This window comes from Apostichopus japonicus, chromosome 20 (genome assembly GCF_037975245.1).
Source record: "Apostichopus japonicus isolate 1M-3 chromosome 20, ASM3797524v1, whole genome shotgun sequence".
NCBI classification, from domain to species: domain Eukaryota; kingdom Metazoa; phylum Echinodermata; class Holothuroidea; order Aspidochirotida; family Stichopodidae; genus Apostichopus; species Apostichopus japonicus.
The window spans coordinates 34,766,147-34,791,026 of NC_092580.1; the positions used below are offsets into that span (position 1 = coordinate 34,766,147).

The 24,880-nt window shown below is 38.0% G+C and overlaps 2 protein-coding genes across 6 annotated transcripts in view; one reads left to right on the plus strand and one right to left on the minus strand.

Moving 5' to 3' along the window:
- Positions 1–5,805, plus strand: part of LOC139961232 (uncharacterized) — a 64,821-nt gene extending 59,016 nt beyond the window's left edge. For all 4 annotated transcript variants that reach the window (XM_071960302.1, XM_071960304.1, XM_071960303.1 and 1 more), the window contains 5 exons: positions 338–421; positions 710–804; positions 1,478–1,598; positions 3,230–3,275; positions 4,900–5,805. In XM_071960302.1, coding sequence (XP_071816403.1) covers positions 338–421; positions 710–804; positions 1,478–1,598; positions 3,230–3,275; positions 4,900–5,015 — 462 coding nt within the window. In that variant the 3' untranslated portion in view covers positions 5,016–5,805. The remainder of the gene's footprint in view (positions 1–337; positions 422–709; positions 805–1,477; positions 1,599–3,229; positions 3,276–4,899) is intronic.
- An 8,641-nt stretch (positions 5,806–14,446) lies between these two features.
- Positions 14,447–24,880, minus strand: part of LOC139960858 (cyclin-dependent kinase 17-like) — a 73,847-nt gene continuing 63,413 nt past the window's right edge. Inside the window, exons 13-14 of one of the 2 annotated variants that reach the window (XM_071959490.1) lie at positions 20,308–20,362; positions 14,447–19,326 (exon numbers count right to left, since the gene is read on the minus strand). In XM_071959490.1, coding sequence (XP_071815591.1) covers positions 19,284–19,326; positions 20,308–20,362 — 98 coding nt within the window. In that variant the 3' untranslated portion in view covers positions 14,447–19,283. The remainder of the gene's footprint in view (positions 19,327–20,307; positions 20,363–24,880) is intronic. The other variant, XM_071959491.1, reaches the window with a different exon arrangement.

Consider the following 24,880-nt stretch of genomic DNA (forward strand, 5'->3'; position numbering starts at 1 on the left):
ATGTATAAAGGTAAGTGAACGTGACTGATAATTACCTCACGACTGCATCAGTTGTCCTGCATGTATAAAGGTAAGTAAACATGACTGATAATTACCTCACTGCTGCAGTTGTCCTGCATGTATAAAGGTAAGTAAACATGACTGATAATTACCCCACTGCTTCAGTTGTCCTGCATAAATAAAGGTAAATAAACACGGCTGATAATTACCTCACTGCATCAGTTGTCCTGCATGTATAAAGGTAAATAAACACGGCTGATAATTACCTCACTGCTTCAGTTGCATAGTTCTTACTGTAAGAATAATTCTGATATTGTGGCCATTTTGATCTTGACAGTCTGAACTGGCCTCAGTGAAAAGCTCAAAGTCGGAAATGACGATAAAGAAGGAGACGCTAGAGACAGAACTACAGAGATGTAAGGTGAGAATATTATCCTCTCTCTGAAGAGATTTCATCTTATTCTGACCACTGTGGAGGCCAATGGATGAAGGCCAGAAGGTGATGTGTGTTTGACTAGGATATAGTCTTACATTAGTGAGCATGATTGGACAATAACAATGAATAATGTAGAATATTGAATGATGTGTTATGGTATAACATCTTATAAATGATTGTCTAATGAAGGATCAGCTCAGAGTTGTATGCTTCCACACCTGAATATATCTATCTGTATTCTTTCATGTTTGTCACACACTTTCCTTGTCATAGGCATTGTTTAAGCAAGAATGTGAGAAAGGGCAAAGGTTAGAAGAGGAACTGGAAAACCTTCAAAGGAAGGTGACTGAATTGGAGTCAAGAGTCAGGTAAGGTGTAATCAATTTGATTTAAGTTGAAAGTATCTTGATCACTTGGCATCAAAGGTGATCCAGAAATCAGATCTGAGGCCCAGAATGGCAGTCATAGCAGCTTTTATGTAGAATAATGTTAACAAGAGAGAAAACATTGACATTACCCTTAAATCATCTTTATCAAGTCAATAATACTCAGATATTCAACTTAATTCAATTCAAATATTTTCACATGTCCACAAGAAACTATTTCTGGGTGCTTGGTTTACTGAAACACAGTAGTGATACTTGTATGGTGGATGCTAGGAGAGAAAAGGGTATGTACGAGGAGAAAGCAAACAGAAGAAAAGTAAAAAGATTGTAACAAACATTTGTGGGTATGGGTGAAATATCTGGAGAGTTGGGCACAGCTGAGACAAACAGACACATACACAAAGACTTGGATGCCAGTCCTTGGTTGTCTTGACACATTTCTATTTTGCTAACAGAAGACAAAAGGACTTTCTCAGCTTTCTGGGATAATTGTTCATTAGACTTTAAGTAAAACAGTGATTGCAGCCTTTTGCAAAGTTTTAAAGACCATTCTTTCTACAAAGAGCTCATCTTTTTGGATGATATAATGCATAAAAACAAGAAGAGTCTCAACACTTCAGATTTTAATCTTCTCAACTATCAATTCATTGATTAGGATTGAGCAGCAAAAAGTCTTACAACAGAGATCAGAGCCACCTCATCAACAGACAGCCAGCCCTCAGCAACACAGGCAGCAGCAACAGCAACGAAAGGGAGTCGATGACATAGCACATGAGGTACGTGTGAAATAACACTAACCAGGCACAGTCCTATCCTACCTCAGTCTTATCCTATCATGCAGTGGTCCCTTACGATGCTCAATCCTACCTTTATCAAGCAGTGGTACCCTACCAGGCACAGTCCTATCCTAACATACAGCTTTACACTACCAGGGGCAGTCTTATCCTATCATAGTCAGTCCTACCCTACCAGGTACTGTGCCTTTGCGAACAGACCAGGTGACTTGTACTGCATCAGGGTTACACCAGGGTCATCCTCATTAATGAAGCATATTGCATTTAAGTATCACTCCAAAGTGATTTCTGCATACCATTACTTGTAATCCTTACGCTCAAACATGTACCAAACACATTTTGTGCAAAAAACATCTTGAATCTTTCAAAATTTAGCAAAAACAATGAACAGTTTCGTCAGCAAGATGTTCTCTATAACATATTCATTTATTGCATAAAAGTCATGTCCGGTTGCATCAGTACGGTGCAATACGTGTGAATATTCTGGATTATTGACCATCCCATATAATGTACCAGTGTGCGAACCATATATATGTACACAGTACAGTGCATTATAGTCTAATACGAACGTGATAAAATTAGCTTTCATAAATTTGTTTATTTAGCAACACTTACCGGCTTTCCAATTAGAAACTAAACCCTTTAAAATGTCAAATGAAACTTAACTGTATCAAATTTACAACATAAACAAAGAAAACAAGACTAAAACCATCATCAGTTTACGGGAAATCCAAGCTCAAAGTCGGCAACGACTAACTATACTATAATGTGTTTTAAGTCACGAATCGGGCATGAAAGAAAATACCCACACAGTGATTGGTCAGTTTGAATAACATGTTAAATTGAAATTTGAGAACAGTTATCAAAATTCTAAGAACATCCTGTGGATTAATGCCTTAGGACTATAGCGTGAGTCTAGTCATTTATATGCCTTGCATTAAGTATGATTTGTTTCACGAACGTCTAATGCACCAACTAACGTTACTTGTTTGTAATACACTAACTGTATGTACAGGCTGCAAATAATATACATATGCTTTGCCCGCATAAGCTAGCTAGCGTGTTCGTCAATACGCATGATTATTTGTATATGTCCATTTAGAGCTTCTTTTCTTCTTTTGGAGGTTTTGATTGGCAGTAATCGTTACGTGTAAGGTAAATTACTAAAACGCATGGCTCTGTTACATCTAGTAGTATAGGCCTAGTACATCAATGTATGTATGCAATGAGCAAAACAGGTGGTTTGTTATTGTCTGACAGCACATGATAGAATGATTTGATTGGCTGATTTTGAAATATGAATATGGTATGTGTGGTGTGCATTCATAATTGTTTGGGCCAACAAAATTGTCAAGTTTTACAAACAGGTTAATAACTTGTTAATTACGGTTTGCATAGTGAAAGAAGTTCTATCACATTAATCGCTCTTTCATCAATCGCAGGTTGCTGATATGTAAATGAATGTAAGTGACAATGGAATGCTAAATATCCAGATAAATGCAATATGGCGCATTGAAAGAATGCAACAGTAGAAATGGTGACTTATTGTAGGGATGAAGAGTGATAGACCATTGATCATTCTACTGATTGTTTTGCTGATGTTGTCATTGTAGGTTCGAGAAGAGCTCAACAGAAGTATATCCAGGCACATGGAAGGTGGTGAGTCAAAACTAATATATATTATGTTTGTTGTTATCTATTAGTCAACATAGCAGAGGTTACCTCAGGTTGCCTATAGTATACTACACAAGCAAAATGACTACTACTACAATTTCAGTTAATACAATGTTTGTTTCTAGTTTGTACTGTAAGCCTATGTGTGCCTAGGCTATGTGTGCCTAGGCCTATGTGTACCTAGGTCTATGTGTGCCTAGGTCTATGTGTGCCTAGGTCTATGTGTGCCTAGGCCTATGTGTGCCTAGGCCTATGTGTGCCTAGGTCTATGTTTGCCTAGGTCTATGTGTGCCTATGTCTATGTGTGCCTATGTCTATGTGTGCCTAGGCCTATGTGTGCCTAGATCTATGTGTGCCTAGGTCTTTGTGTGCCTAGGCCTATGTGTGCCTAGGTCTATGTTTGCCTAGGTCTATGTGTGCCTAGGTCTATGTGTGCCTATGTCTATGTGTGCCTAGGTCTTTGTGTGCCTAGATCTATGTGTGCCTAGGCCTATGTGTGCCTAGGTCTATGTTTGCCTATGTTTATGTGTGCCTAGGTCTTTGTGTGCCTATGTCTATGTGTGCCTAGGTCTTTGTGTGCCTAGGCCTATGTGTGCCTAGGCCTATGTGTGCCTAGGTCTATGTTTGCCTAGGTCTATGTGTGCCTAGGCCTATGTGTTCCTGTGTCTATGTGTGCCTAGGTCTATTTGTGCCTAGATCTATGTGTGCCTAGGCCTATGTGTGCCTAGATCTATGTGTGCCTAGGTCTATGTGTGGCTGCATCTAGGTAGAGAAGATTATTAAGATAGATGCAAACCAACCACCATATTTAATATACTATGTGTTAGATGATAATATACAACTCTCTCAAACAGCTAACAAAATATGATTTGACATTCCTTACACCAGTCTGACATCTTGAGCAAGTTCACATATGGCATCACAAAACCACTAGTACTTGAGGCATCACAAAACCACTAGTACTTGAGGCATCACAAAACCACTAGTGCTTGAGGCATTGCAAAACCACTAGTGCTTGAGGCATCACAAAACCACTAGTGCTTGAGGCATCACAAAACCACTAGTACTTGAGGCATCGCAAAACCACTAGTGCTCGAGGCATCGCAAAACCACTAGTGCTTGAGGCATTGCAAAACCACTAGTGCTTGAGGCATTGCAAGACCACTAGTGCTTGAGGCATCACAAAACCACTAGTACTTGAGGCATTGCAAAACCACTAGTACTTGAGGCATCACAAAACCACTAGTGCTTGAGGCATTGCAAAACCACTAGTACTTGAGGCATCACAAAACCACTAGTACTTGAGGCATTGCAAAACCACTAGTACTTGAGGCATCACAAAACCACTAGTGCTTGAGGCATCACAAAACCACTAGTACTTGAGCATCACAAAACCACTAGTACTTGAGGCATCGCAAAACCACTAGTACTTGAGGCATCACAAAACCACTAGTGCTTGAGGCATTGCGAAACAAGGAAGACTGCAATAAGGGGCCGGGTAACATAATTTGTCTGACAGTGGTACTTGGTACTCAAAACCCTGAGTACTCAGTTTATTATCTCAAAATGTAAATAAAACTGAATATTTCTTTTTAATTTTCTTTTGCAGCATCAGCCGAATTTGACTTTCAAATTAAAGCACGCTCCAGTGTGTTGGGCACTGATTCCGTGGCCAGCCCAGGCAGCAGTTATTTGGCAGTCCTCAAGAAAAACTACTTTGTATGAAAACTGACCTATGGTGCTGGTTTAATTGCATTCACCTTGATTATATTATATTTTGTGTTTTTTGTTTCAGTACCTTGAAAGTATCTGTGTGCTCAGTAAGTCCATCCATGGTTTCTTTTGTCATTTGTTATATGTAATGAAAATTCATAATTATCAGGAATTTCAATTCTTGTATTCTTATCATTGTTCACACCTTGCTACACCAAATATTTCACTTTATTTACTTTTGACATATTTTTGTCTTAGAATATTTCAGCATCTTACCTACTACATAGGACACAAACAGACTGCCAATCTACATTTTTTATCTTCATAAATAGCCTCCTATTTAAGCCTAGTTTTGCAAGAATGTAATATATTTCTGAATGTAAAATTTGAATATTTAATATCGTAAAGGATGTTGATTTATATTATTGTGACTATTTTTAATATGTATTTATATTTTAAAAGCTACACTGAAAGTATCTATCCACAACATACTTCTGCTTAGCACTGCTGTTGTAAACCCAATGGTTGGTGTTATCTACAAGTCTAGTTTATTTTAGTTGAATTGGATACAGACGAGATTGAATATTTATGATGACAGAACAACTGATCTATTTATAAATTGCTGTGTAATGAGTTTCTGATTTTATCCTTTTTCAGTTATTCCCTTGTTATCAAAAATGTTATGCTGCATTAAAATTTTAATTGTTTTTTAAGTATTTGACATTTGAGTTTGTTTGAGCAATTCTTGTGTTATGTTTTAACTAAAAACACTTTTTAATAATAAATTTAATAAACACCAGGATCTTTTTTGTGCTTTAAATTATTCCTCTGTTGACTGTAGTAGTAGATGCAAGATATCTGTAAGATATCTAGCCTATATCTAGTAAGATATCTGTAAGATATCTAGCCTATATCAAGTAAGGTATCTGTAAGATATCTAGCCTATATCTAGTAAGATATCTGTAAGATATCTAGCCTATATCAAGTAAGGTATCTGTAAGATATCTAGCCTATATCAAGTAAGGTATCTGTAAGATATCTAGCCTATATCAAGTAAGGTATCTGTAAGATATCTAGCCTATATCAGTACCTGTGGATGGCTCTGAAAGTGGCTGCACAGAAAGACTGACAAAGAACCTGTTTGAAGGTAGCAGCCACTAACAACAACCAATAGTGTAAACATCAACGTTACGCGCCGTTGGCCGCTGATGTTTGTAATCTGTGTCAAGCGCTGGGTACCCTGTGGCGGGAAAGTGGATTCCCAGCCAGCCACTAAGGGCAGACTATATTAGCAGACAATAACAAGACGGTTCCTTTTTCTTACCTGTTTTAAAGCGATAATAATTCACGCTATGCATACTGTCAAGGCCGAAAATGGTACCCTATGAGAGATGAGATATTGTTCTTTCATGTAATATAATTCTGGAATGAAATGGTGGACGATTTTTGCATCCATAGTCAACTTAAACTTGTGATCCTACCAAAACTTGTGGAGAAAGGCTTAAATTGCATCAATTTTTAAACCAATTTGTTTTTTCTCCAAATGTCTAAACAATTAATTTATGAGAATATGCAACAGTCACAAGAGGTACAATGACGAAGTTAAGTTATTCCTCTTACACGTGGTATAAAAAAAAAACATTCAGTAACACTCTGATTTATTGAAAATCGATGGCTACAAACCGTTCGATCCTAGTTGGGAAGGAGATGCAAATGGGAACAGAATTAGCTTGAAACGCGCGGTAATGTGTTATGATCTAAACGTATTATTATTTCAAAATCGATTAATTTGAGTTATCGACCTAGTTGAGAGGTCCGGTTAGCATAACATTATAAAGTAGAAAGTTTCTTCTTTCACGTGGTATATCTCTACTATCGGTAACAAAACTTATTTCTTGAACAAATTGGCCTTAAATCTGTAACCCTGATACAGACATCTCTAAACGCGCTGTATATACGAAATGTGTAATGATCCCAAAATTGCTCTTATTTTTTCCCCTTCAAAATCAATTAATTTGAGTTATCGACCTTGTTGTCTATATATCTCTATGTCTATATATATATATATATATATCTACTATCGGTAACAAAACCGATTGCTTGACCAAAAGTGGCCTTAAAGTTTTAAGGAGGGATACTAATAATGGAATTGGTGGGTGAGTTTTACTGTATGTTAGGGATGATATTGTAAGTGTTGAGAAATCTCAGTTGCAAAGTTCTTTTGTAAATTCTGTCTGGTGCGAGTTGCCAAGGGCCCGGTGATGTTTTAAATATTGGTGTTGTTTACCGTTCTCCTAACAGCAGCGAAGATAATGATGTCATGCTGTTTGATTCAATTAGAAAGGCTGTTAAAGGTAATGTTGTTATAATGAGCGACTTTAATTTTCCTGACATTAATTGGACAGATGGTTCCAGTAGTAGGAAGGGTAATAACTTTCTAGATGTTGTGCAAGATTGCTTTTTACATCAACATGTTACTTTCCCTACTAGGGGGGGGGGGAATAACATCCTGTATCTTGTTTTGAGTTCTGATCCAAGCAATGTTGTTGATTTGACAGGTCTAGGAAAACTAGGAACTAGCGATCATGATATACTAGCTTTTCATGTTGTTGGCAAGGTCGTAAATTCTGTTTGCAAGGAAAAAAACCCTGATTTTTCGAGATCAGATACAGAAGCCATTGAAACTTTACTAAAGGGTACAGATTGGATTAATTTGTTTAGAGATATGAGTGCTTCTCAGTCTTGGATTTGTTTTGCTGATAAATTAAAGGTCATTATGGAAAATCATGTTCCGTGGTAGAATCGTCGTCGTAAAAGCAGTATGCCTCACTGGATGAATATGAAAGTTAGATGTGTAATTAGGCAAAAACGTAGAATGTGGAAGTTGTTTAGGAGGACTAATTCTGAATCTCTTTTGGCCAAGTTTAAAATTCATCAGCTGAAGGTAGAACCCTTAGTCTCTGATGCAAAATTGAATTTCGAAAAAAGCATTGCCCTAAAAATTACGGATAACCCAAAGGCCTTCTTTTCTTATGTCAGGTCAAAGCAGAAAGATGCAATTGTTTCTCTTAGGGCACCGCAGGCAGTTGATAGTCAGGATCTTGCAGATCTTTTGAACAACTATTTTATGTTGGTTTTTACAAGGGAAGATATGAGTAGTATTCCAGATTTTCAGGGTGGGAAGTGATGGTCCCAAACTGGATATTGATTTATTTTCGGATGAGGTTGTCTTAAAGGAGCTGCTTTGTCAAAATTTTTCTAACGCTTCTGGACCTGATGCAATCCATCCGTATTTTTTGAAGACTTTTGCACACCATTTCTGCGTTCCACTCTCATTGGTTTTTAGTAAATTTATGAATGAAGGCTATGTTCCTAAGGACTGGAGATGTGCTAATATTACCCCAATTTTCAAGAAGGGTGATAAGTCTCAAGTAATTATAGGCCCGTTAGTCTCACTAGTGTTGTTTGTAAGGTCATGGAGTCTATTGTTAAAAAGTCTATGGTCTGTCACTTCAGCAGTCAGTCTTTGATCAGAGAGTCTCAACATGGCTTTCGTCAAAAAAGGTCTTGTCTCACCAATGTTCTTGAGTTTATGGAAGATGTGACAAGCTCACTAAATAGGCAGAAGTCTGTAGATGTTGTGTTCCTGGATTTCCAGAAGGCCTTTGATAAAGTTCCCCACCAGCGTCTTTTACTTAGGCTGAAGAGTATGGGTGTCAATGGGAATTTACTGTCTGGGATCGAGAATTAGCTTAGTAATAGGAATCAGAGGGTGGTAATTAAAGGCTGTGCTTCTTCTTGGCAGGACGTTGCTAGTGGGGTTCCACAAGGGTCTGTTTTGGGTCCCTTGTTGTTTGTTGCCTATATAAATGACATTGACGGAGATATTTTGTGTACAGCTAAGAAGTTTGCTGATGACACCAAATTGTATTCTGAGGTCTCTTCCAAAAGCGATTCTGAGAAATATCAAATGGATTTGGATAAGGTTTTTTACTGGTCTCGGGGATGGCAAATGCTTTATAATATTGACAAATGCAAGGTGATGCATATTGGTAGTAGTAACCAAAAGTATACCTACAATCTTAATGGTGTGGAGTTACAGGAGGTCTCTGTTGAAAGAGACCTAGGTATCTACATTGACTCATCTCTGCAACCTTCTAAACATTGTCTTGAAGCTGCTAAAAGAGGTAATAGGGTTTTAGGTATGATCAAGAGGAACTTCAGTTTTCTGAAAGAGGACATCGTAATTAGGCTTTATAAGCAGTTGGTTAGGCCTCATCTGGAGTATGCTGTACAGGCTTGGAACCCATATTTTGCTAAAGGATAAGGAAGTACTTGAAAAGGTCCAGAGGAGGGCTACTAGGATGATTAGTTCCTTAAAGAGGGTTCCTTATTATAGGCGGTTACAACTGTTGAATCTCACCACACTGGAGCTAAGGAGGTTAAGTGGTGACTTGATTCAGGTTTTCAAGATTGTGTATGGTTTTGACATTTTATCCTTCACTGACTTTTTCATGTTTGCTAATAGTAGTTGTACCAGAGGTCATTGTCTTAAACTCCAAAAGTCACAAAGTAGGATTTTTTTCCTAATAGGGTTGTGAATGAGTGGAACGGTTTGCTTGAGAAAGTTGTACTTGCAAGTAGTGTGAATGGGTTTAAGAATGCTTTGGACAAGCACTTTAAGCATTGTAATCGGGTCTAAGTGTTTGTGTCTTCGGTTTTTCTCTCTCCTACAGGGACCTTGAGTGTCCCTCCTTATCCTTTTTTTCTTCTAAACTAAACTAAACTAAACTAAATTTTGAAGGAAAAAAATTAAATCAATTTTTGGATCATTATACATTACGTATATGCAGCGCGTTTAGAGAGGGGTCCGTATCAGGCTTTAAGACCACTTTTGGTCAAGAAATCGGTTTGGTTACCGAGAGTAGCAATATACCAAGTGGAAGAAGAACCTTTCTACTTTAATGTGGTGCTAACCGGACAACAAGATCCATAACTCAAATTAATCGATTTTGAAAAAAAACTCAAATTATTCAACTATGAAAAAATAATTCATTTTTTGGATCATTACACATTATGTACAAACAGCGCGTTCAGAGAGGGGTCCGTGTCGGAGTTAAACTTTTAAGGCCACTTTTGGTCAAGAAATCGGTTTTGTTACCGATAGTAGAGATATACCACGTGAAAGACGAACCTTTCTACTTTAATGTGGTGCTAACCGGACATCTCATTAAGGTCGATAACTCAAATTAATCGACTGTGAATAAAAAACTTAGATCAATTTTGGATCATTACACATTGCGTATATACAGCGCGCTTAGAGATGTCCATATGGTGGGTTAAAACGTTAAGGCCACGTTTGGTCAAGAAATCGGTTTTGGACCGATAGTATATACAACGTGAAAGTCGTACCTTACTACTTTAATGTGGTGTTAACCGGACAACGAGGTCGATAACTCAAATTAATTGATTTTGAAGAAAAAATAATCAAATCAATTTTTGGATCATTACACATTACGTAGATGCAGCGCGTTTAGAGATGGGTCCGTATCGGGGTTAAACCTTTAAGGCCACTTTTGATCAAGAAATCGGTTCTGTTACCGATAGTAGAGATATACCACGTTAAAGAGAAACCTTTCTACTTCAATGTGGTGTTAACCGGACATCTCATTAAACTCGATAACTTAAATTAATCGATTTTGAAGGGGAAAAAAATTGAATCAATTTTTGGATCATTACACATTACGTATATGCAGCGCGTTGAGAGAGGGGTCCGTATCGGAGTTAAATTTTTAAGGCCACATTTGATCAAGAAATCGGTTCTGTTACCGATAGTAGAGATATACCACGTTAAAGAGAAACCTTTCTACTTCAATGTGGTGTTAACCGGACATCTCATTAAACTCGATAACTTAAATTAATCGATTTTGAAGGGGAAAAAAATTGAATCAATTTTTGGATCATTACACATTACGTATATGCAGCGCGTTGAGAGAGGGGTCCGTATCGGAGTTAAATTTTTAAGGCCACATTTGATCAAGAAATCGGTTCTGTTACCGATAGTAGAGATATACCACGTGAAAGACGAACCTTTCTACTTTAATGTGGTGCTAACCGGACATCTCATTAAGGTCGATAACTCAGATTAATCGATTGTGAATAAAAAAATTAGATCAATTTTTGGATCATTACGCATTGCGTATATACAGCGCGTTTAGAGATGTCCATATGGTGGGTTAAAAGGTTAAGGCCACATTTGGTCGAGAAATCGGTTTGGTTACCGATAGTAGAGATATACCACTTGAAAGTCGAACCTTTACTTAAATGTGGTGCTAACCGGACAACGAGGTCGGTAATTCAAATTAATTGATTTGGAATAAAAAATTAAATCAATTTTTGGATCATTATACATTACGTATATGCAGCGCGTTTAGAGAGGGGTCCGTATCGGGGTTAAACCTTTAAGGCCACATTTGATCAAGAAATCGGTTCTGTTACCGATAGTAGAGATATACCACGTGAAAGACGAACCTTTCTACTTTAATGTGGTGCTAACCGGACATCTCATTAAGGTCGATAACTCAGATTAATCGATTGTGAATAAAAAACTTAGATCAATTTTTGGATCATTACACCATTGCGTATATACAGCGCGTTTAGAGATGTCCATATGGTGGGTTAAAACGTTAAGGCCACTTTTGGTCAAGAAATCGGTTTTGGACCGATAGTATATACAACGTGAAAGTCGAACCTTACTACTTTAATGTGGTGTTAACCGGACAACGAGGTCGATAACTCAAATTAATCGATTTTGAAGAAAAAAATAATGAAATCAATTTTTGGATCATTACACATTACGTAGATGCAGCGCGTTTAGAGAGGGGTCCGTATCGGGGTTAAACCTTTAAGGCCACATTTGATCAGGAAATCGGTTCTGTTACCGATAGTAGAGATATACCACGTGAAAGACGAACCTTTCTACTTTAATGTGGTATTTTCCGGACATCTCATTAAGGTCGATAACTCAGATTAATCGATTGTGAATAAAAGACTTAGATCAATTTTTGGATCATTACACATTGCGTATATACAGCGCGCTTAGAGATGTCCATATGGTGGGTTAAAAGGTTAAGGCCACATTTGGTCGAGAAATCGGTTTTGTTACCGATAGTAGAGATATACCACGTGAAAGACGAACCTTTCTACTTTAATGTGGTGCTAACCGAACATATCATTAAGCTCGATAACTCAAATTAATCGATTTTGAAGAAAAAAAAATTGAATCAATTTTTGGATTATTACACATTACGTAGATGCAGCGCGTTCAGAGAGGGGTCCGTATCAGAGTTAAAACTTTAAGGCCACTTTTGGTCAAGAAATCGGTTTTGTTACCGATAGTAGAGATATACCACGTGAAAGAGAAACCTTTTCAATTTAATGTGATGCTAACCGGACATCTCATTAAGGTCGATAACTCAAATTAATCGATTTTGAAAAAATAATTCATTTTTTGGATCATTACACATTACGTACATACAGCGCGTTTAGAGAGGGGTCCGAATCGCGGTTAAAATTTTAAGGCCACATTTGATCAAGAAATCGGTTTTGGACCGATAGTAAAGATATACTACGTGAAAGAGGAACCTTTCAAATTTAATGTGGAGTTAACCTGACATCTTATTAAGGTCGATAACTCAAATTAATCGATTTTGAAGGCAAAAAATTAAATCAATTTTGGATCATTACACATTACGTATATGCAGCGCGTTTGGAGATGTCTGTATGTGGGTTAAACCTTTAAGGCCACTTTTGTTCAAGAAATCGGTTCTGTTACCGATAGTAGAGATATACGACGTGAAAGAGAAACCTTTTCAATTTAATGTGGTGCCAACCGGACATCTCATTAAGGTCGATAACTCAAATTAATCGATTTTGAAAAAATAATTCATTTTTTGGATCATTACACATTACGTACATACAGCGCGTTTAGAGAGGGGTCCGAATCGCGGTTAAAATTTTAAGGCCACTTTTGTTCAAGAAATCGGTTCTGTTACCGATAGTAGAGATATACCACGTGAAAAGAGAAACCTTTCTACTTTACCTACCTGATATCTTATTAAGGTCGATAACTCAAATTAATCGATTTTGAAGAAAAAACAAAAAAACAATAACTTTCTTATTTATGCACTAATTGAACAATACACACATGACCGCGGTGTCAGTTATAACACACACACACACGACCGCAGTGGTAGTACTGTGTGTCATGTCTTACCTGGGAGTTGTATGCAGTACAACTCCCTGGTCTTACTGTCCTATTCTCTTAGCCGAATTTGAACATTTTCTTAATCGTATGTCCATCTGGTGTCAACTTCGGGACAGTGTGACGCCGGCATTAGTGGCTGCTGTTAGTGTCTACTGTTAGTGGCTGCTACCTTCAATGAGGCTGACAAAGACTACCATAAAACTAGTTTTTCCTGACATTGTAGTTTGTCCTGTAGTTTGTCCATAGTAGTTTGTCCTGACATAGTAGTGTGTCCTGTAGTTTGTCCATAGTAGTTTGTCCTGACATAGTTTTAGATAGTCTTCAAGATCTTATCACTGACAACATCCCTGCATACTGAACAACTATTTTATGTTAACTGGTGCTCATTTGGACTACAGAATTTTGTTCCCCTGTGAATGGTTCTATTCTTTTTAAACTATGTAGTTGTAGTCATGAAATATTTCACACTGCATGACCATTGTTAACTGACATCAGTTAACTGACACTCCAAGATGAGTTTCAGACTACAACTCAGTCATGGTGATACACACACTGCAATATTATTGTCTATCAACTTTATGACTGTTGAGTTAGGTCAACTTGTGTTCAGTCAGGTGTGTGCCTACTCTACTTCATATCTGTACAGACTCCCATACAAACTTATATAGAGTATGGATCACAATAGGAGGGGGTTGGGGAGAGGGGGTTGGGGAGAGGGGGTGGGGTGAGGGGGTTGGGGAGAGGGGGTTGGGGGAGAGGGGGTTGGGGGAGGTGTGGGGAGAGGGGGTTGGGGAGAGGGGGTGGGGTTAAGGGGATGGGGGAGAGGGGGTTGGGGGAGAGGGGGTTGGGGGAGGTGTAGGGAGAGGGGGTTGGGGAGAGGGGGTGGGGTTAAGGGGACGGGGGAGAGGGGGTTGGGGGAGAGGGGTCGGGGAGAGGGGGTCGGGGAGAAGGGTCGGGGAGAGGGGTTGGGAGAGGGGGTGGAGGAGGGGGTGGGGAGAGGGGGTTTGGGGAGAGGGGGTTTGGGGAGAGGGGGTTTGGGGAGAGGGGGTTGGGGAGGTGTGGGGAGAGGGGGTTGGGCAAGAGGGGTTTGGGCGAGAGGGGATTGGGTGAGAGGGGGTAGTTGTATACAAGAATAGTACAAAGTAGAAATGCTGATGAAATATGCAAACATAGTGTCTTGATGAAACCTCCTCAAATCTATTCTAAAACTTCTTCATATCATCATGTACATGTTCCATCATCAATAGAGGTAACATTAAAATGTATATGTACTACTATCATCAATAGAGGTAACATTAAAATGTATATGTACTACTATCATCAATAGAGGTAACATTAAAATGTATATGTACTACTATCATCAATAGAGGTAACATTAAAATGTGTATGTTCTACTATCATCAATAGAGGTAACATTAAAATGTATATTTTCTACTATCATCAATAGAGGTAACATTAAAATGATTTATAATACAAGATTTAACAACTCCAGGAGGATGATCATGATACAATAATAAATTAGGAGGGATAACTTCTCTAGTTAAATCACTAATCATTTCAAATAATATATACAAGCAATATTGTCGGACATTTCATCTTTATGAATATCCCATAGAGAACAGATTAATACGGGAAGTCTCGGCTGGTGAATGAAGAACATGCCTGGCTTAAACATACAATTTATTGAGAATTTTTAAGAAACTTGATGAAACATTAACATTAATGAAACCAGGGGCTATTGACCAACAAGTGCATGGTGCATATTAACATTATTGTGTGCAAGCTGACCATAAAGGCAAACAGCCTGTACAAGATAGATGAATCAGTCCCCTCCTCTCAGGAATAATCAACCCACAGGTCTACCAAATTTTGTTTTTTCCATTACTTTTATATTATCTATATGCAACAGTCCACCATATTATAATTTATAACCTCATTAAGTCTCATTAAGGATTACAGCAATTATACAACAGCTGAAAACATGGCAAGAAGAAACATGTATTATTATTATTATTAATATGGCACACAATGGTTTGGTTTAAAAGGCAACGAGAGAAACATCTTTGGTAATCCCACAATACCAAGGTTACCAAGGAGATACACGCTGGAAATACTAAGTATTACATGATTAAGTCAGCTTTAATACTACTACATGATTAAGGTTACATAATATTTCACGATTACATTCAATACTGAGATAACTTAAATACTACAAAGGTTGTTCAAATAAGTGAGTATTCCCAACTACATCATCATGTTATGAGCAGTTTTACTCGGGTAGGTCTATGAGTAACATAATATACAATAAACCAAACCTGATGAAACAGACTATCACCAGAATTAAGATGATGGAGTAGTGAGCAGCAGAACTGAGATCTATCTCAAGAGGCTATGGCAGTATGATCATACTGTAGTAGGATCAATGGCCTATACAGTACAAGACTACTAAAACTCTCAGCTATCAGCCTAGTTTGTAGGCCTCTAGGTTATGGTAGTATGTAGTAGTATGAATGGCCTATACAGTACAAGACTACTAAAACTCTCAGCTATCAGCCTAATTTGTACCTCTATAACACCATTTTTGTTTTAATAAATTATTCTTTCAACAGTGATTCATCAATCAAAGTGGCTGAAGTCCAGCACACAGACCATTAGGTCAGCTCTTTAGAAGCAATGCAAACACAAACCCATCTATGCCATAAAGAACAGTTTTGGTTGAGCTGGTATAATTCATATTACACAATTAGCTAACTATACATATCTAGGCTGCATTGAGGAGCAGATGTCATCATCAATTTAGCCTTAATGGAACATTCTAGAGATTTGGCCTAATTTATAGCTGAATATCTTGAAAACCTTGAAATATTAAACTTAAGAAACATTTTGTAGCATTCACATTTACCTTTTCTGTTTATTTATATGCTTAGGGTTGGACTTTTACGTATGAACACTAAAGTAATTCTTTGAGACTGGAAACTTCATTGTTCATTATATTTTGTTAATATGCAGTAAGTGGCAAAAAATGAACAAGCATTAAAAGCATGAATTACACATCCAACCGACAAACATGTTTGATAATGTAGATCATAAACTGAATTACTTCTCACTTTTTACATCAAGGTTCTAATTTATATATCCAAATCAGGTTACTTTAAGCCATGTAGTAGTTACTTGATAAATCAAATTTAATGAAAAATGATAAAGATCATCCGTGTATACATTAACCTGGACCGACAATGTCAGGGAGGAGACACGCAAAAACATACCAACCATGTAGGGTCATGTGACGCGCTTCCTTGTAGCACTCAACTCTTACAGTACTCGTTGAATGTGTATTCTACAATAACTAATGTTGTTATCTCATAGCTAGCTACCACATTCTTTGTGAAGCTACTCAACTTATCAGGACTGTACGTAGACATGAGAAGCAGATCACAGGATTCGTTGTTCCTTAGCAACACAAGTCTTCTATATTTGCATGTAAACCAGAGCGTATGATAGTAGTGACCACTCTGAGGGTAGATATTCTAGGAATAGCAGCCAGGGTCTATGCAGATCAAGTTTTTGTAGAGATGGAGAGTAAATCTCAACAACGTTATTATCCAAAACTTACTAGTCTCAAATTCACCATAAATGCCCGTTATAGTGGTGTTCTGTTGTTTATGGAACACATATTATTTCCAACTGACAAAGTAGCACCTGTGAGTATGTCACATGTCCCTCCATGGTTGGTAAGTTTTCCTACTATGGAGCAAGAGTTCCAAGTCATCTTAACTTTCATGATAAAGATGACCTTAGGCAGAACTTCAGAAGCCACCTCATACACGAAGACTAATGTAACTTCATCCACATAATTAGTTTATAACTGTGTTTGCACATACCGTCGAAACAGTGTTTGTATATATTCGGTGGATCAGTAGAGTCACATTACCTCATTTTGTTAGTCTACTCATGTATCATAATTAATGGAAATTCATGTACTTTAATCCGGAGCTCATGAACTAAGTCTCCATGACATTCAAAGTGTATGTAAAATACAGTGGATCAGTTTATTTATGGCTCTGTCATAATCCAAGACTAAAAGAAAACTGTGAAATTAATAAGCTTAATCCTTAATCAACTCATACACCAAGACTTATGTAAACTCATCTAATAAACTACCTTCATAGGTCACCATGTAAACTTAATCCATTTAATCAACTCATACACCAAGACTTATGTGGACTCATCTAGTTAAGATAGGCATGAAATTGTTTAAAACTAAGTGCATAAGTTAACATGTAATTCAAAGTGTTTGGAGGTCTGGTAAAACAGGAAGGTACGGTCATAAACTTAGTTTGTTATTCTCCTCCATCACCAAAACATAGTTAATCCAATCATGTAATGAACCTGGACGATCATAAAACTAACTTCATAAGACTACTTGCTTGTAATGGTGCATTAGGAGGGTTTTAAGTTTTTTAGTCCCCTCCTACAGCTAATCAAGATGTCTTTGTACATACAATGAGACCATAGTCAGTTTGCTAGTAACAATCAGTATTGATATCCCTAACTCCTGCTTTAATTTCAGTACAACTAGCTGGTTATAGCATCTTTGGATTCCCCTCAACTCATTTTCTTTTCATTTACATTCATCGTTCTTTAGTTTTAAGCTGCTTAAAGGTAAACTTGTCTCACATTTTTGTATAACTATTCTTACTTACTATGTTGAGCGACGATGGTTGAAATGAAGTTATTCAAATCAAATCAAATCAACTTGCTAGCTGTCCATCAAATAGATGTTTAATCAAGTATAATAATATTTGGATTGATATGTGGTCTGTTAATTGTTGCCAAATATAACAATTGATGAAGCTCCTTTTTTAAATCATACAAACATTACATCTTTATTGAGCAAGTCATGGGAACTTTTCTACCTGTCCTCACTACAATTGAAGTGCTTTTACATAGAGTAGTATAGCCTTAGCATCGTTGTACATTAACTGGAGAAGCATTGAATCATCATTGGTGAACATGTAACTCATCAACTCAACTCTAACACTCTGGGAAATGAAAAACACAAGAGTGCTCATCTGTAGATAGGAGGAAATGAATCTCTACATATAAGAGTACTCATCTTCAGATAGGAGGAAATGAATCTTTACATATAAGAGTACTCATCTGTAGACAGGAGGAAATGAATCTCTACATATAAGAGTACTCATCTTCAGATAGGAGGAAATGAATCTTTACATATAAGAGTACTCATCTTCAGATAGGAGGAAATGAATCTCTACATATAAGAGTACTCATCTTCAGATAGGAGGAAATGAATCTCTACATATAAGAGTACTCATCTTCAGATAGGAGGAAATGAATCTCTACATATAAGAGTACTCATCTTCAGATAGGAGGAAATGAATCTCTACATATAAGAGTACTCATCTTCAGATAGGAGGAAATGAATCTCTACATATAAGAGTACTCATCTTCAGATAGGAGGAAATGAATCTCTACATATAAGAGTACTCATCTTCAGATAGGAGGAAATGAATCTCTACATATAAGAGTACTCATCTTCAGATAGGAGGAAATGAATAAGAGTACTCATCTTCAGATAGGAGGAAATGAATAAGAGTACTCATCTGTAGATAGGAGGAAGTTAATCTCTACATATTAGATGTATCTTGTTACAGTCTCATCAATCAACTATATTCTCTCCCTCCAGCACAATAGTTCTTGTTCAGTGATACAGTTCTTGCTTTTCTTGCTGCCGCATCAGAATGAGACCCTGTTCCTTATACGTGCCTTGTCTCTATATTTTGTAGTTAGCCACAATCTGCATATGTTGCTCGGTGCATGGCCAGGAGAGCACTGAATGCTTCTTGCTGTGTGAGTTCTATGCTTTCACACCTACCCTCCTTGCTGTGTGAGTTCTATGCTTCACACTTACCCTCCTTGCTGTGTGAGTTCTACGCTTTCACACCTATCCTCCTTGCTGTGTGAGTCCTATGCGTTCACACTTGCCAGTTGTGTCACGTCAGAACAACATGCTCTGTCTCCTGCCACGATATAGACCTAAAAAATGAAGATACCAGATAATGGGTTTAATGACCATTTTACAAACAGATTCCTTCTATTTCATGACAGTTGCCCTAAACACAACCTATCCAATCAATAGCTAGTAGACCTGTAGTATGTGGTTCCACAGGCTACCAAGCTTAATATCTATTGCCATCTTTTAACAGGCCTCTTTATTTTCTCTGCATAAAATCCCTCAAGTCTTATGTAAGACTCAAGCAGCAGCAATGCATGTTAACACAAAGAATAGATAAACCTGATGACTCATCACGAACACATGAATAACAATCCTGTCACTCACTCCCTAAGTTTGTACTAAGTACAACCTCACACAATTACCTGGCAGGTACCCTAACCCTCCCTTCTACTGTAGAGGCATGGCGTGCAGGCATTTAACTCGAACCCATGGTGATGAAGAGCTCACTTAGGAACAAATTCATTCAAAATATTCAGAAGTTGGTCATTAAACTTGTTCTTTAGATTACTAATACATACATCCATTAATGTCAACAAAACATCTGGTGAATAAAATATGAGCTAACATTAGGGAGCATAATGTGGTTTACAAGTTAGTTAGGAGGCAATGGCAGAATATTGTTATTAAGTTAATATGTATCCCAACAATGCATTTCCAAACAGCCCCCTCATTGGGCAAATAGAGGCAATATATTGAGTTTATAATGTGTGTAGTTTTCTTCTCAGTTCCACTTTTCTGAGACTTCTTTGGCCACACTGCTACTATTAATAGGACTCTACACCACCATCTTATTGATGGATTTAAGGAAACCACTTGGAAAAAGTATGACAAAAATTCGTTTTTCTCCCTCTGAAATGATAAATTCTTAGAATCAATATTACAGATACATCTAACTGACCACTCAAAGGAGATTTACAGACATAAAGATAGATAAAAGGATGAATGAAGAATCCCATCTGATCTCAGGTGACTGGGGAAGTGGGTGAATGAGGGCGCTATACCTGTGATTGGTGTAGGCGTGCTTGGTCATGTTAGTGCTGCCTTCTTGATGATCCTCTGCGACAAATATGAGTATAGTGAGATAGAAAGTGAATTAATAAAAGCAACTGAAACTAAACACAAAGAATATAATAGTGAATCTGTTCATGGACTGCTGTTGCTGCACCCTACACACTATGATACCATCATCCAAAATAGCTGTGTAGTAGTCAAGGAATAAGCTTCATTTCAATCAATAATACATCAGAACAGCAGAAATCCTGTGAAGACCAACACAATTTAATGGTAAACTAACTTTCATGTTGGTCAATTCAAACTAAAGTATCTGCATTTGAATCAATTTGTTTCTGGATGGAGAGGAAACCAATATGTTGCGATATGAACAGATTCACCATATCTAAAAGAAGAGTGCTGAAGTAAGAGCCAGCATGTGATAGTAATAATAGATAAAGGCTAACAGAAATGAAACAAAGAGGACTGATTATATGATGTATTCAATACTTATGGCATGATATAAAATCATCATTGTATACAACAGCAGTATTCATTCTCACATCCATTCAATACTACATATGGCATAATAATACATCATCACTACATACAACATTGTATTCATTCTCATATCCATTCAATACTACCTATGACATGAGCTAGTGTTTACACGGGTCCAAAAATCGGGAACCGGGTACCCGAGAGCCGTTACCCGTCGGGTATCCGGGTACCCGGAAAAAAATTGTTTACCCTTGTGTATCACGATTTTCAAGAAATGACATATTGGATGCTATTATAAATGAATCATATTCTCTACTGACTATGTTTTCATGTTCAAAAACGTAGGTGTAGGATAAGGTATAAAACCTTCCTCAATAATTTCTATTTGCTATTGTTTCTTTCATTTACTTGTTAATAACTTCATATAATTAACATTACTACTAACATCGCACTGCCGTCGCTGCTTATGCTTGCTCTCCAACGTCTATTGATCACATCATATAAATATCCAATTTAGCTCGTAAACAGTTTTTACTTTTACAATCTATTATGCAGGACCAGGGTTCGCATTAGCCGCGAGATTGCGCGATTCGCGCAATTTGATCGCATTTGGAATAAACGATTAGTAAACAGCAACATGCGATTATTATTTTTTAGTTATCCCGTCTATAATCCGTAAGCATCTCGTAAAATTCCTTGTCAGCCTTTCCTTCCATGAAATAAGTGAATAAATAAATAATAATTTCTTCCACATGGTAGCCTAACACCACACTAAGTCAATGAGAAATCTAGCTAGGCCTAACCATCTGTTTATTCGCTGAAATTGTGACGCAGTTATAAGATATCCATGGATATTTTCATAATTGCTGTTACGTTCGACCACATGGTTGCCTAACACCACACTAAGTCCATGGGGGAAATCTAGCTTATACCGCTGAAATTGTGACGCAGTTATAAGATATCCATGGAATACTTTCGTTATTACTGTTATCTTCGACCACATGGTAGCCTAACACCACACTAAGTCAAAGGGAAATCTGCCTAACCGTCGATTTGCCAATTTTTTTTTTTTTAAATCACACTACGTAGGATTCGGGTAATAAATTAGGAACCAGGTAGTATCGGCTCGGGCGGGTACCCGGATAACCCGTGCAAACACTAACATGAGCATACATCATCACTACAACAGCAGTATTCATTCTCATATCCATTCAATACTACATATGACATGAGCATACATCATCACTATATACAACAGCAGTATTCATTCTCATCACCATTCAATACTACATATGGCATAATAATACATCATCACTATATACAACAGCAGTATTCATTCTCATATCCATTCAATACTACATATGGCATGATCATACATCATCACTATATACAACAGTGCAGTATTCATTCTCATCAAAAAAGTTTAATCACAGCAAACATTGCATCTATTAATCAGATATTAAATACTAGTTCATTATTCATGATGAGATATTCCAAAGACTTACGTCTAGTCAAACTGATTTCAAGGTTTTCACAAATTCACAGAGGCGAATTCACAGCAAAGGGAGCATCAACATAACAAAGCAACTATCTGTCATTGAATGAGATCATCACATTATTACTGCTGCAGGACATGGTACACTACAAACATCATCATACTCTCCAAAACAACAGTTACTTTCACCCAAAGCACTGAATCACCACCCTCACATCAAAAGCTGTTTATTCTCTTCACCCACAACACATGGCATCACCACAGAGAAAATGTCATCATCAATCTGTGATATAACTAAACCTATAGAATACCAGCACCTCCTTAATAGTGAACTAAGAGTCCAGTCCTGTCAGAGCACAGTTTACAGCTAGGTTTGCAGTGATGACAGGTTTATCTAATGGTTGCTACAGAATACTGGTCAGCTCCTCCTCCTCAAACTAAGAGTCCAGTCATGTCAGAGCACAGTTTACAGCTAGGTTTGCAGTGATGACAGATTTATCAAATGGTTGCTACAGAATACTGGTCAGCTCCTCCTCCTTATACTAAGAGTCCAGTCCTGTCAGCACAGTTTACAGCTAGGTTTGCAGTGATGACAGGTTTATCTAATGGTTGCTACAGAATACTGGTCAGCTCCTCCTCCTTATACTAAGAGTCCAGTCCTGTCAGCACAGTTTACAGCTAGGTTTGCAGTGATGACAGGTTTATCTAATGGTTGCTACAGAATACTGGTCAGCTCCTCCTCCTTATACTAAGAGTCCAGTCCTGTCAGCACAGTTTACAGCTAGGTTTGCAGTGATGACAGATTTATCTAATGGTTGCTACAGAATACTGGTCAGCTCCTCCTCCTCAAACTAAGAGTCCAGTCCTGTCAGAGTACAGTTACAGCTAGGTTTGCAGTGATGACAGGTTTATCTAATGGTTGCTACAGAATACTGGTCAGCTCCTCCTCCTTATACTAAGAGTCCAGTCCTGTCAGAGTACAGTTACAGCTAGGTTTGCAGTGATGACAGGTTTATCTAATGGTTGCTACAGAATACTGGTCAGCTCCTCCTCCTCAAACTAAGAGTCCAGTCCTGTCAGAGCACAGTTTACAGCTAGGTTTGCAGTGATGACAGGTTTATCTAATGGTTGCTACAGAATACTGGTCAGCTCCTCCTCCTTATACTAAGAGTCCAGTCCTGTCAGCACAGTTACAGCTAGGTTTGCAGTGATGACAGGTTTATCTAATGTCTGCTACAGAATACTGGTCAGCTCCTCCTCCTTATACTAAGAGTCCAGTCCTGTCAGAGTACAGTTACAGCTATGTTTGCAGTGATGACAGGTTTATCTAATGGTTGCTACAGAATACTGGTCAGCTCCTCCTCCTCAAACTAAGAGTCCAGTCCTGTCAGAGCACAGTTTACAGCTAGGTTTGCAGTGATGACAGGTTTATCTAATGGTTGCTACAGAATACTGGTCAGCTCCTCCTCCTTATACTAAGAGTCCAGTCCTGTCAGAGCACAGTTTACAGCTAGGTTTGCAGTGATGACAGGTTTATCTAATGGTTGCTACAGAATACTGGTCAGCTCCTCCTCCTCAAACTAAGAGTCCAGTCCTGTCAGAGCACAGTTACAGCTAGGTTTGCAGTGATGACAGGTTTATCTAATGGTTGCTACAGAATACTGGTCAGCTCCTCCTCCTTATACTAAGAGTCCAGTCCTGTCAGAGCACAGTTTACAGCTAGGTTTGCAGTGATGACAGGTTTATCTAATGGTTGCTACAGAATACTGGTCAGCTCCTCCTCCTTATACTAAGAGTCCAGTCATGTCAGAGCACAGTTTACAGCTAGGTTTGCAGTGATGACAGGTTTATCTAATGGTTGCTACAGAATACTGGTCAGCTCCTCCTTATACTAAGAGTCCAGTCCTGTCAGCACAGTTTACAGCTAGGTTTGCAGTGATGACAGGTTTATCTAATGGTTGCTACAGAATACTGGTCAGCTCCTCCTCCTTATACTAAGAGTCCAGTCCTGTCAGAGCACAGTTTACAGCTAGGTTTGCAGTGATGACAGGTTTATCTAATGGTTGCTACAGAATACTGGTCAGCTCCTCCTCCTCCTCCTCCTCATACTAAGAGTCCAGTCCTGTCAGCACAGTTTTACAGCTATGTTTGCAGTGATGACAGGTTTATCTAATGGTTGCTACAGAATACTGGTCAGCTCCTCCTCCTCAAACTAAGAGTCCAGTCCTGTCAGCACAGTTTACAGCTAGGTTTGCAGTGATGACAGGTTTATCTAATGGTTGATACAGAATACTGGTCAGCTCCTCCTCCTTATACTAAGAGTCCAGTCCTGTCAGAGCACAGTTTACAGCTAGGTTTGCAGTGATGACAGGTTTATCTAATGGTTGATACAGAATACTGGTCAGCTCCTCCTCAAACTAAGAGTCCAGTCCTGTCAGAGCACAGTTTACAAAATCTCATCTCAAACATTTGATAACTGTAGTGTTAGTCCAAACAGGCACAAAATCTTATACTATAAGCCCTCCAGCAATAACAATAGTAACTCCTCCTCCATACTGCTAAAGCAGACCAATGAAAGATAGTTGCAC